We start from the raw sequence: 15,000 nt of genomic DNA on the forward strand, positions 1-15,000 counted from the left end.
TTATATTTGTTGCTCTTGATCATGAGCCTATAGGAGAATTTACAGGCAATTTTAACATAATGCTAGATGGTAAAGAAGCAGAATGGCTTCTGATAAAAATAGAAAACATGCAAATGAGCATATTAATATTAAATTTTTTTAATGGCTCAAAGATTATACAACACTTATGCATTGCTATTACTATTATATTACTATTATCGTTTAATATTAATATATAGATATGATTATTGTAAACCATTGATAACAACTGTTTAATTTTTTAAGCTTGAAATATGTCTTTAAATAGAAAGTTAATTAATTAGAGTTGGTCATGTGAATAAAATACTATATAAACAAGGCATGGTTTCTTAATTATTTATTCTGAAGAAGTTCTGATAAAATAAAAGGATGAAAGCGCTTAATATATTTGTGTTGTACCTGTAGTTTATTATTTCTTGTGGCAATATCTCTGTTGAACATTATGTGTAGTTAGGTTTCAAGTTTTTTATTGTTCTTCAGTACTTTTGTTGTTTGTATATATATATATATATATATATATATATATATATATATATATATATACATATATATATATATATATATATATATATATATATATATATATATATATATATATATACATATATACACAGACATTGATTCCATAAAGTCAAACCTCCAAAATATTGAAAATCATTTAATGTCAGAAGAAGCAATCAAATATTCATTTGATCACTTCTGCTGGTACTACTTTGTAGGAGGTTATGGAGCAGTAGGAGTTTGAATTTGCCCTCTCCCTGCTGTTTTGCAATCTCAAGAGTTAGTATGTACAGCTAGCAAAGGGTGTGGATAGACACCATACAAGTGGTTTGTTTTTATTTTTTTTATTTTTTCATTCTTTTGAGTTTTGATCCTTTGGGGTCAATGTTTTGCCATTCACTGTTTTTGTACTTTCCCACAGTGGCATGTGGTTGTCATAGTGGCACAGCAGATTGTGTTGTTGCCTCACAGCAGGGGGTTCCCTGGTACAATTCTCAGCTGGGGTGCTTTCTGTGCAGAGTCTGCAGGTCCTCTTCTGTTTCTGTGGGCTTCCTCTGCATGCATCCTCCCACATTCCAAATACATGCAGTATGTGGACTGGACACTCTAAATTGGCCATAGGCATGAGTGTGCATGTGAATGAATGGAGTGAAAGAACTACTGTGGCAAGACTGCCACCCGGCAGTGTACATCTTGGATCTTGATGATGTGCAAAACTGGTAAAAAGAGGTTGTGGATGGATAGATTTCAATAACATCCATACATAAAATCAGCAAATTAAACTATTGATTCATTTAGATTTGTATATGTTTTAAGGCCTGCAAAAGTAGCCTCACAGTCTCTGGAAATGAACATGCTGTTATGTCTGATAACTTGTATCATTTTACACTGATAACATGCTGCCTCTATTCTTTGCATTTAGTACCATTCACTCTGTACTGCAGTACCCCTAACTAGTCTTATAATGTCTTGACACTTTTTTATCTACCAACAAGACATCAAATATGATTAAGTTTTAGATTGTTTTCTTCCTGTTGTTTGCATGTGTGCTATGCTTCTCTACATATTCTGACTCATTAAGTCATACATATATATATATATATATATATATATATATATATATACATATATATATATATATATATATATATATATATATATATATATATATATATATATATATATATATATATATATAGATAGATAGATATTTCCCTTCACAAGCTCAAAGTTTCAAATCTTCGAACTGCAAATGGTCGAGACCATAAGATCAAAGTTCTGAATCTTCAAACACTTTGAATGGAAATCAATGCACAGCACAGAATGGGAAATATACCATTTTCCTCATGTAGTTGGATCTCAGAGTTGATATATTTATGCAGCAGTGGATGTGGGGGGTGCTGTGCAAAAATGTAAAAAACACATTTTTTATTTATTTATTTTATTACAATTTTGAAGTTTCAAAACTTTGATCTTATGGTCTCAACCATTTCCAGTTCAAAGTTTTGAAACTTCGAGCTTGTGAAGTAGATCTATCTACCTATATATATATATATATATATATATATATATATATATATATATATTTATATCTTTGTAAGATTTGGGGAACTTGCCCCCATGCAAAAAAAGAATCCAAAAGAAGAAGAGTGATGTTAAATATTTGTTGTTCTCCTGCATTTTCAGTTTTTTTTTTCATGTTGCAAGTCCCAACATTTCAATAGGAGACCTTTCAATCACCTTTGTGATATAAATAAGTTTCATATCTGGGAAAACACAAAGTACCAAAAGCAGCCGTAGTAACACCACAGTAATAGCGTAACACAATTTTATTTTCCGCTTTCGTCCGTAGACTTCATCAGAATGAAAAAATACAAGCAAAATGAAACCTTAAATACAACACTAATAACAGCCAAATGAAACTAATCATTCAATTAATCACTCATTCATTTAAAAATTGATAATAAAAAATACTAAAAAATGTGAAACATTTTTTATGTAATGTGTAAGCAAACAAAATCGTTACTTTTATCTACTTTTAACTTTTGATATTTCAAAAAACATCTCACATTTATAGACTCATTAAGTCCGGGTGGGTGATCTGACTTTAATTTAATTTGCCACTGGGTTTCCCTCTGTAACAAAAAATTCTTAAAATCCCCTTCCCTCTTGTCCTTATAGCAAATTTCTAATATGGATAATAAGTTTCATATCTCTCAACCTGGAAACATCAAAAATCTGGATAAGGCTTATGAAAAATAGGTACAAATCTGTACGCTCATTAACATCTAATTTGCATACATAATTATGTAACCCCACCCACTCCAATGGAATTGTGGGATACTACCTTTCAAACGCAAACCGAAGGGCCAACAACCAAAATAAGGCACCACAGTCCCCCTGTAGCCATTCCAATGTCCCATTGCCTTGCTATTTCACCCCATTTACCATAAACACTAATGTGTGCATACTGCTTTACTTCTACAATGATTTGGATTTTATTTTTTACAGACATCTGATAAACAAAGCAATACTGTCTCACATGGCATTAAAACTTCTCGGTCCTTGAAACTCACATTCATTGAAGCAGCATTGAAACCCACACCACATCCAAAGAAAATGCATCTGGCCAGTGGTGGATAAAGATTACCTTTGGGCTGTTTTCATATCATTGGCCCCTTGCACACAAAACAAGAAACATACATGTGTTCTTTTCTTTGATACACCTTCCTGACTTTATTAAGTTATATTCCTTGTATAATACAGCACACTTGTTAGAGTGCATTTTAAATTTATTGTTTGAACATTTTTCCAGTAGGCTGTATTGTAGGCAATGAAACAAAATGCATGAACCAATAATGACAAAACTGCCCAATTCAGAACATTTCCATCATAAAAGTCTATTTCCACACCAAAACTATAAACAGAATGACAGTAGTGTAAGCCATAGGCATCTTGCACAGCTTCTCACACTTATTTTCAATTTCAGTTTTTTTTTTTTGGGGGGGGGCAAAAGGTCAAAAACCAGGGACACATTTTAAACATTGCTTGTATAATTTTGGAAAGCTGCTAGAATAAAATGTTGTGTTACCACCATGCATGTCACTAGCAAGTTGTGAACCCAGAACCCTATGCACTACAGTCAGAACATACCACTATGCTAAATCAGCAGTTTCCTGAAAAATAGGAAGACTGACACTTAATGGCTATCATTTAGTGAATTCAGTTCTCACTTCTCAGTTCTCACCATAGCTCTCAACCTCTTAGCACAAAAAAAACAGGACAAATAACAAAGTCAATAATGGGGAACTACAAATTCTGCTCTCACTTCTCACCATAGCTTTGAACTCTTAGCAGAAAAAATCTGGGCAAAGCTCTGAAATGATGGTGGCTAGGGACTTTAGGCTCTTTTCACCCTGTATCAAAAATATAGGGTTTGAGCCTGAATACCTCTAGCCATCAGGACACTTTTACTATGCATTTATGTTTGTCTGTGGCTACAGTAATTCTTTTTCAGATGTTTTGCATACACAGACACACTTGTTCTCTCCTCTCCATGTGATAGATTAGAGGGATGAGCTGATCAGTTGCTTTAGGACACACAGTTTCTCTCCTTGTCCAGAATAATTACTTTCTGTCTGCCTCTGACATTTGTAATGTAGTGAATAGATATTATGGTCACAATGTGGCTTCAAACACTTTGTCTCTGCATATGGCACAGGTTCCTCATAAGGAGAGTATGAATATGTGTAATTGTGCAGCACTAATGTATAATTTTGCATTATAGTTAAAGATAGCACTTCAGGCATTAGCAATGCAGGCATTTAACACCAAGCATTTAGTCTTATAATAACAGTTGTACATTATTAAGCTACGTAACTGCAGAAATTTAGTTTGATAATAGCAGTAATAAAGATGTGGTTGCAGGAAGTTTAAGTTTCATGATAAAGAGAAAGGGGAATTGATCACAGGGTTTATTTTTATAAGGTCAGTTGTTAGCAATACGCAAAAACAGCAGCAATTCCACTGCTGTTTCCTGTTTCTTTCCTGCAGCTTATGTCAGAAAATGTGCAGTATGTCAGACTGTTCCTTTCCTAGCAGCTTTGTGCACGGTGAAGTAAATAAGAGCATTATTTGTAGCAGTTAGTATGTGACAAAAATGTGCATTATCAAAACAAATCAACAAATATTATACATACATACAATTACTGGATTAAACTGAAGTTATTAAAATATTAATCTGTGTTCTTTGATCAATTTATATGTTTTTTTTTTAAAAGGGCAGTGAACATTAGTTGGCAGACTCTTACAATTTGCACACATGAACAGCTTGCATACGTGAACAGCTACAACTTCACTTGCATACTTTTAATTTCATGCCAGTTTAAACACAGATTAGACTGCTATGTTTCATTTATATCTCTCAACGTCTCAGCAGGAGAAATCTTTCCTTACTTGTAGTTCCTGACAGAGCTGCCATTCTGCTTGTAATCCTCTGCCATTAATACGGTCGTTCATTTCTGCTCGCTACTGAAACTGCTGCCATTCCTTACTTGTAGTCCCCAAGAGCTGCCACTGCCATTCTGCTGTGCTTTGGCCATTTGTTTCTGGTCGTATTAATACAAAACGGCCGTTCATTTCTGCTTGCTGCCCAAATTGAAACTTCTGCTATTCCTGCTCGCAGCATTTGCAGCCGGCCCGGAAATGATGACCTGAGCTCCTTGAGCTCAATTCCGACTGGCTGGTAGCGCTGTTGGAGCTGACGTCATTGCGCACGCAATGACATCAGCTCTGACAGCGCGAATTTGAAAAAAATAAAGCAAAAAAAACAGAAATGAAGGGGTGCCACTTGGGAATTGTGGCACCCCTTCATTTGGACCCCAAAACTCAGTAAAAACCGAGTAATTCGGTATGGTTGGGAGGTATGATTTGCATGACATAAAACGTCCAACAAGTGAAATAAGTAACTAATGTCACAACAATGATTCTATTATATAAACTTTGGATTTTAACCCATTGCTTTAGTTGATAAATGTATGTTTAGATTTTAAGTGTTGAAACAATTCACATGTAAAGTAGATACACTATTGTCAACTGTGCACTTGTTGTTTACAAAAAACTTGTATATCGACTAAAGCAAAGGGTTAAAATCCAAAGTTTACATAATAGAATCGTAATCAATTAGCATTTGATGTTAGTGTTAATTGAAATGCATATTTAAAGGTTGTGATGAGTTGTGACAAACTGACTCTGAAGATGCCCTACACGGGTGAAAGCGCTTAGTCAGTTAATGTTAAAAGTTAAATAAAGTCGTGGTGGTTTTATCTTGGTACTACCAGTGTTTTTTGTTTTATAAGTTGCATGACATAGTTCTTTTGTATTCTTTAGTTGGTTATTTATTTATCAGTTGATCAGTATATTTATGCATGTTTATTCACTAGGATATTCAGCAGTGTTTTGACCCATTTTCAGTACAGGCCAGGAAAAAAAAAACAAGATGCAAAGTAATAATTTAAATAGAAAATTCTCGAAAATGATGTTTGAAACAATAGTATAAAACAACATCATGAAACAGTACAAAAACTACGTAAAGGTACAGTAAATGTGAATATAATTCAAGCTTTAAAATATTAGACACATGCTGCCAGCATAATGATTAATTTCCTAAGATACGTCAGTCATTATCTGTGAGTAACAGGAAGAGATAGAAAAGTGCACACTGCATCGTTGTTATTGCTGTTCTTAACTTACCATGCTGGGTTGTATCCCTTGATATGCCAGTGACTGACACAGATGGAATAACAAACAAGTATATTGATATCTAACATAGTATAAGATGCTATGCTGTATGAAATAAATTATTAAATATTATAATGCAGTATTGAGTTATAAGCTACAGGGATTGTTAGAAAAATTAAATATTATGTACTGTATGTTCTGAGTAGACATCTGACCCATTTCCCATCAATATGCTGTAGAACTTTTATTTTTCTTTAATAGGTAGATTTTATGGTATGCATTTTAGTTTTTAGTTTTTTGCTACCTTCATAGCTTGTCTCATGACTTATTAATTTTAGAGTAAGAGACTACTGTAGTTCTGTAATAAATTATGTTTTTACTGTACAACACACATCTAGAGAAATATTTGTGGGAAAAGGGAATGGTTTTGATAGTATATAATTGTATTACTTTAATATTATTGAATATTTTATGTAAATTAAATGACAGACAAATCAGAAATGAATGGATATGTCTGTGCATATCTCTTTTTAGGAGACGTGACTTTACCTGATGTCAGTTGCAGTCTACAAGGTTGCATCAGATCTGTGACTTTTTCTATCTTACATAGGCTTTAATATATTTACGTATGTTCTGAGTGTTTCATATCAGAAGTTAACTGAAAGATGGTGTGAGGATGTGTGTGTGTGTGTGTGTGTGTGTGTGTGTGTGTGTGTGTGTGTGTGTGTGTGTGTGTGTGTGTGTGTGTGTGTGTGTGTGTCTCTTTTTTTAATCCCTCGCCTATAGTATATGCCTGACTGACTTAGTTTCAGTTTGACCTTCACCCAACTGGCCCATTAAGTCCTCTAGACAAACTAGTTCTGGCTCCCATAGGGGGCGCTCCCCTACTTTCCTCCCTCTTCCTGGATCACATAAGGCCCAGCACGGTGAGCTCCCTATGGTCCATTTGTTCCCTTCCTTTCAGCTCACAGCTTCCACATTCAGGGGAAAGATTGGGGGCATCCCCCTTCTCAGTTGACAGCCCTCTGGCCCAGTGATTCATTCCCTAGTTCCAATTCCAAGACAGTGTCCTCCTTATGAGGAAAGTATCAAGTGACAGGGAGCAGGCAGTGCTACTGCACATCATCCCTGGCTGAATGCATGGTGACCACTGTTAGACCAATGTGGCCAGAGATTCAGCAGCTCTCTAGCAGATGTCATCAAGGCAGTGGGCTGGTGCTGTCTCCCTCTGCTTAAGATGGCCAAGCAGAAGCTAATAATGCAAACCCACCCACCCCGTATGTCTTTAGGAAACATGGTTTCGCTAATGCCGTTGACAGATAGTAAGGGCAGTTAGGGTTCCAGGTTATAGCAGCAGCTTTTAGAATTCCTGTAAGCTGTTACATGATATCTTCATGTTCATAGTCAGAGAGGTGAGTACTTTTCTGTAGCAGGCTTTATATGTTGCTAATTTGTTATTATTTCCATTCTTTTGCACCTTTCAGCCTATCTGGTTTATCTGTTTTGCTGAAAATGTTTCTAAACTACAGTCAGAATTGAACAAAAAACATCATATATCTGTGGCATGAAGTTAATGTGTCATCAGTAAATTCATTTTCACCGTTTCTGTTTAGTACCTAAGTAATATAAAGAACATCATCACTGTGTTCTTGAGATTATGCAGTTACCAAAGAGGTTTACAGTTCCTCTTATATGGTTACATAGAAATTTAGAAGATGGTTATTAGATAAAAAAAAACTGTTGACTTCATAAAATGTTTTCACTGCCTTTTGAAGAGCTGTTTACTGGGCTTCAAATACTGTTCTGTAGTTAGATGACTGATTGAATAATGCATTACACCTTGTTACCAAAGGAAGCATGTTAATCCCCATATTTCTACAGCAAGTATATTGTTATTAATTCACAGCTTCCTAACTTAAACCTCTCCAATAGTTGCTAAGACTATACATAAGCTATATCTGTGATTATCTGTGATAATCACTTTATCGTTCATAGTAAAAACATGGAAAACACCTCATACAAACACAGTTCAGACTGTAAGACCTATACAAAATATTATGCTTTTTGTCATCTATCATGTGAATTGACAGTGGGAAGAGATTTAAATAGTATCCCAGAAACAACAAAACTAGAATTACTGTTGCATAAATGCAAATCACTCCCACACTGGACTGAATGAACAGTTCAGTAAAATGCATTTTTTTTTAAATTCCCATTCAATTGGGATGTGACATGATTATTTTTATGTCTGTGATGGTTTAGGAAACAATGTATTAGAATTGATAGATCAGGACCCAAAAATATTCTGGTGATCATGCACTGCATGCTGAAGTATATGTGTGTGTGTTTTGCAAGAGAGGAGAGCTATAGTATAATGTACATATGCTAATATTTAAAAATGATCATGCAATCTCTTTAAGTACGTTCACTCAATAACACTGCTTCTCCAATGCTGAAAGATTCCCGAATGCACAGTTTGTGTGAAAAGCTATGAGCATATACCTCTAGCTCAACATCTTCAAAAAGCGTAATACAGATGACACTTTTCAACTCCTGTGTAACTGTGACAGAGGCAGGATTTTAAAACTCGGATTGGTCTGTTACCAGAGAAAAGCCTTCTACATGGCTTTGCACATTGACCTACAAACTTTTAACCCCCTGTCATGGAGGTATGAAGCTCCACCTACAGCCCAGGCTAACTGTGCTTGAACAATGGGATGGGTGTCTGAGGGAACAGGTGAGGAAGAGTGAGTTTCAGCAGCCAATACCAGATCACTTATCCTGGGAGGAAGAAAACTGCTAAGCCCACAGCACTGATGACACCTAAAGATGGTTAGGTACATCACTCCCTTGCAGAGGCCTTCTTGGCTTTCACTGTGTCAGGCAGGGGGGGTAATATGAGTATGCATGCCTGCCTCCTCTTCTTTACCATTTAGCTGGGGTAAGTCTGAGACCAGCCTGGGAAGAGAGGCTGCTTTATAGGACTCTCAGCTGGTCTTCTCCCTACCACTGGGCTCTCACCTCTGGGGAAACAGATGGGCTGATTTGGTTTTGTGGGCAGTGGACTTGTGGTGATGAAGAGGAGGATAAAAAGTAAAAAATAAACAAGTCTTCATTTATATATAGCAAAGCAAACAAATGACACCTAAGAGTTCATTGTAGTCTACCTTTCCTCTTGAGGACAAGTTTTGTATTTGCTAGAGCTACACATCATGTTAAAAGTGGAACTATTTGAAATGTTGGGACCCACTACAGCAAGTCCCAAAATATGGAGACTGAATGGCCAAAAGAAGAGATTTACATATACTAAGCCTGAGATGCCAATTCTTGGAATATTTCCTTTTCTCCAAGGTATGACAATCTTGGAGTTGGTGTATATAAGTTTGAGGGTGTGAGGGCTATCCCCCAGCAAAAAGAAGTTTTAAGGAGAAGTACAGTCTTCAAGATTTGCTCATTTTTGGACTTTTTTTCATCATGTTGGCACTCAACATCTCGAGTGCCGACATTTCAATTGGGAGTAATTAAAACCATTTAGCAAACCAGTGAAATTAACCATCTAAGAAACATCCAAATAAAATGAAATGATACTTAATCTTCTTCTTTAGGTTTCCACCTTACCTTCTCCAGGCCAGTGGATTCATCGTCGATTTCTTTGGGTAACAGGATAAGCATGCCCAAGTCCTTATTGATAACAAGCTCAATAATTGTTGTCATGACATCATCTATAGTGGTCATGCGGTATGTACCTTCCTGCTGCATCATTTGTACAGGTTTGCTTTCAGTCTGCAAAATATTTAACAATTTATTACATTGCAAACACTTACTCATTTTTTTTTTCTACTTGCACACTAATATGCAAGTTCCTCATTTTGGATTTTAGTATTACTGAACAAAGACATTGGCTTAAAAGGGTACACCAAATGTTCACCAGTGGTTACTACTAAGACCACTCGTGTTTACCTTACCTGTAAACAATGCGTGGCCTTGTGTGTCAACACTGTTTTAGTAGACCACTCTTGGATAACTTACCTGTAAGTGATGAATAGCCTTGCCATGGTATGTCTACATGGTTTTAGTATGCAGATGATTTAGCAATAACATGCAGCATTTCAAACCTCAGGCTGTGGTATGTGGAATGAACTTCAAGGCTGGCTTAACATTGGTGGTTAGGATTGAAATTTCAGTAAGACTAAGGTTCTGTTATTGGAAACAAGGCATTCTCCCTCCAAAACACAGATGTATACCTTACCATTCGTGTTGCTGTTAACTTATTTGTCTTTTGTTTACTGGGAAAGTCTGAGTGGGCACAAGTCCCATTTTTAGCAGAGGCCTGGGGAGAAAAGGTCCACAAAAATACATTTTTTCAATGAACATTAAAAAAAATAAACATTTTAAGTATGATTTAACACGTAATAGTGAGACAAATAGTAAAAACATTTATCATATACTTTAGTAGTTATATTATCATACATAAACCAAAGGTGTGTTAATATGTAATAGCTGTAGATATAAGAGCAATGACAATGCATATGGGTACAGTATGTATATCAACACAAATAAGATTGGATGTCACTAGAGGAGAAACATAAAACAGAGGAGAAGGTGGAAAGGTATAAGCAGAAATACTCAAGAAAAACATAAGCAGAAAAAGTTCTGATAGTGGAGAGGCTGAGATAATAGTAGATGTAGGGGTGGTTAGGGAGGGGGTATTAGTAGGAGACGATTAAGGATATAGGTTAGTTGAAGGAGCAGTAGTGGGTATGAAAGAAAAAGAAACAGGGATAAGAAAGCCAAAAGAGTCAGGGTGATTGATAGACAGATTGGCAATGGAAAAGAAACAGAATGAAGAGTGGGTTTAGTCAGAATTGGAGCATGAGTATACACAATTGAAAGTGCCAAAAATAAAATGCTAAGGACATATATTGAGTTGGTGCAAAAAGTAAATTAATTGGAATGTGCTTTGGATGACAGTATGTTGTTTGTTCAACATATTAGCAATCAAATCAACTTTTTCCTACACAGATGGAAAAAGCATATTACATCAGAATTTAAAGTAGGAGTAACACAATGCTTGCATGTATATATATATCTATTTATATATTTATATATCGTGCAGGTTGTTGGATGACTCAGGCCCCCCTTTTCAGCCAGAGTCTACTTAGAACATAAGAAATATAAAACAAGAATCATTAAATGCTGTGTGACATATTAATTGATTACTTAACTGCAACTGAAGAAGTTTGTAGACCCTGCCTCTAGTTACACTGTGGAATAAAACAAGAGGCACACAGTTTTATATACAAATGTAGTATTATTACTAGGCCTTCAATATAGAAAATATGTAAGAAAATTCATATTTATACACTAATAGGTTTATTTATTTAGTGGCAGTCTCCTACAGGTAGTTGCAACTAGTCCTGATTCTGCAAGGGTGTTGGACAGCTGGGAATAATCAGTGTTCTGAATAAAGGCCACATGTACATTTCAGGAATGAACCCCAGATTATACCTAATGCGCCATTTTGCTTTACGATTTATAGTCCAAGAACTCATTACAGCAGTCAAGAGCGACATCTGAGTGAGATATGTTATAATGATAGATTTGTCATTAAGAGGCTTAATACACAATACACAGACACTCTTGATGTGGTCTAATGTTTGCGAGTTCTATATTGCAAGTGAAAACTCTCCAGGTGAACTGTGTATTGCATGTCATTTAAATCACCACATTTCATCAGTTTTAATGCTATATACTGATTTATTATATCAAATGTTTTAACTAAGAAAATGTATCTATAACTTATATCTGTGAGGCTGCGGGTATTCAAATGTATTGAATATAGGTTCATAAGTCATTTTTAAAATTAAAGTTAGCACTATTCTAAGGATGTCATTGGCTGATCACATGAAAGTTAAACTTGTGAGCATACTCAAAGAATTAATTAATAAGCAACACCTTTCAGTCTTCAGAATTATTCTTAACTCTGAAACTGTGTTTATATCTGATTTCTTCAATGGTCTAAAACATGTGGAGAATTCAAAGGGACTTTTTATTTGAGGTATCTGATTCTGATTTTTAGACAGCTCTTTTCCTACAGCTTCAGTCCCCTCCCATAGTTGTTGACAATCACAGCTCTCGCAGTGTCTTTTCTTGTAACAGGATTGGCTGTGACACTTCTAGTTGTATGTTTTTTAGGACACTTGACTTGAACATTTTTGCCTTGAAAAATTATCTGTAATTTATTCGTATAGCTTACCACTTTCTCCACAAATTACACAGGCTCTTGGTTTGACTGCTTTGCCAACAACTTTAGTTTCAGGTTGCAGAGTTTCCCATCACTTTTGCTTCCTGTATTGTCTCCCTTGTGTAACTTGTAGTATTCTGTAGGTTCTATCACAGTAGCTTGTCTTCTTCTTCTTCTTCTTCTTTCGACTTTTTCCCGGTTAGGGGTCGCCACAGCGGATCACCTGTCTGCTCATGATTGGCAGTGGAGTTTTACAGTGTCGAGTTGCCAGTCCAACCTTCCACAGAAGGCACACACATGCACACGCTCACACCTAGGGCCAATTCAGAGTGTCCAATCTACATGTTTCTGTTTATTTATTTTGAACATTTTCTGTACTTTGTGTGATTTTTCCAGAAATTGCAGTGTAGATGAAAGGAGGCAATTTGTTTTCCAACCTTGTGTCCATTAACAATTACAGTGGTAAGAGAGTGAATGCCTGTAGTGGAACATTCATGTATTCCAACATTTACAACCCTCGTGCCTCTTTCTCATGAGGTTCTGCACTGTTTTGATACTTTACTCTTCCAATGTACTTTGGGTAGCATGGACATATATTTTCACTTGAGACTACAAACTTAGACGCACTAATTACACTTTCACATTTTTTTATCAATATAAAGAATCACTTTACTGGATTTAACTACACAATCACAAAATATATATGTATCAATATAAAAATCGTAACAACGGAACACAACCCCCAAAATAAGAAGTAAAGAACAAACAACTGTACAGACTAACTATACACACAATTCTAGGCTGCACAACAGTGAAGCAAAATAATTTGTATTCTACATGCTAGTTAAAATAAAAAGCAGTATTAAGCCATTAGAATCTGTAAAAATAACTGTCTGAAAATGCTAATGACAGCTGGACAATATAAAATATAAGACAAAAGTAAATATACAACTATTACAAGAGCTCATTTTGCACAAGGGATCGGGTGTCACATCAATAGTAACCATTGTCTAGAGACAGTGTTTACAATGTTGGATGGCTAGTCCTGCCCCTGATCCATTATCCTAATATTGCTCTAAATGTTCCCACTGAAATCCTTTCTTTGTCAAACTCAGATACTCATTTCTATCCAAACATGTCTCCTGCAGTACTTCTATCTGCACCCAACCTTACTTAATATAATTCAGAACTCTTTTTGTCTATACATGAAAGGCTACTTAAATTCTATATTAAGACCTTGTTCCAATTACCATCAGCAAGAGGGGAAAAGTTCTTGCAATCTCTCTAAAAGTTCTGCAAGTAATCAAATCCAGTCTGGGTCATATAAATGCATCAAAATCACTATAGGAAGTCTCAGTATCAAAAGAACAAAAAAAAATGTTGACTCAAGTTAAGCATTTAATTTTAGTGCATACTACATGGTTACTGTGTGATTTGCTTTTATTTATTTAAAAGTTTGTGGATTGTGGTCAAGCCTGAGTTTTGAAAGTTTCATTTCTGCACCTCAGACTGTGTAGAACTTGTTGGCATAATTATAAAATGACTAAAAACTACAGCTAAATATATTCATTTAAGTAAAACATAAAGCAGCACTATGCTGTTAAAACCAGTAACTTTTAATATAAAAAAGATTCCAGTAAGTGCTTTTGCTGTTCATAGATTTCTTCAGACTATGATATTATGCAAAAAGACATCTCAAATTCAAAGTAAGTCACATGATCAGTATTCAGTTAGTTCCTCTATCTTCTTCTCCTTTAGAATATCTTAAAATTTTCCTTTTCATTCATACTTTGAGCACCGCAGACATGCAGTATCATTCGCCAGGCAAACGCCTTCATAACTTATTCTCTGAATTCAACCTCCACCTTGCCTTCTCCATATAACCATGACTGTGAACATAAAACTTTTAAAGTCTTATTAGTTTACAGCATGCCTATATAGAGCATTCTTGACATTTTAGTAGCAATGGCATGCACATGCTCATAAATTCTCTGAAGTAACACATGCATCTTCTTCTATAAAATGGTTAGCAAGACTCTCAGCACACTGTGCAAAACATACACTATGCGATAAAGTTAAAAATATGGAATTATAATTTCCTTACCGTTTAAAAACATTTTCCCTTCTGCCATGACTAATATGCTTATACTGGTTGCATTGGCAACATTTAAAGGTACCTTTAAATGTTGGATAAACATTTTTACTTACAATGAGCCATCTCTTATGAAGAATGCCCTTTAAATTCTTACCTCTTTTGTCTACAAGACATGTTTCTGTTCCATCTTTCTTGCCTGCAGTTAGAAATCCTGACAATTTCTTCCAGAATTTTTAGTAACTTGCTTATCCACTGTATTTGCAACATCAGAGAAGTAGGCAAATCCTTTTTCACATCTTAAAAACTTACAGTGCTGTTATCCAATAAGATTCAAGGCTTATAAATTGCAGACCTCCCCTGAAACTATTTCATCCAATTGCTTCTTGACCTCCCTGTCTGGATA

General features: G+C 35.4%; 1 protein-coding gene across 2 annotated transcripts in view; it reads right to left on the reverse strand.

Annotated features, from left to right (window-relative positions):
- Positions 1–15,000, reverse strand: part of LOC122796627 (serpin B5-like) — a 411,192-nt gene that overhangs the window by 37,810 nt on the left and 358,382 nt on the right. For both annotated transcript variants that reach the window (XM_044065250.1, XM_044065249.1), the window contains exon 6: positions 9,877–10,041. In XM_044065250.1, coding sequence (XP_043921185.1) covers positions 9,877–10,041 — 165 coding nt within the window. The remainder of the gene's footprint in view (positions 1–9,876; positions 10,042–15,000) is intronic.

This window comes from Protopterus annectens, chromosome 3.part0 (genome assembly GCF_019279795.1).
Source record: "Protopterus annectens isolate FY-2018-M chromosome 3.part0, PAN1.0, whole genome shotgun sequence".
Taxonomy (NCBI): domain Eukaryota; kingdom Metazoa; phylum Chordata; order Ceratodontiformes; family Protopteridae; genus Protopterus; species Protopterus annectens.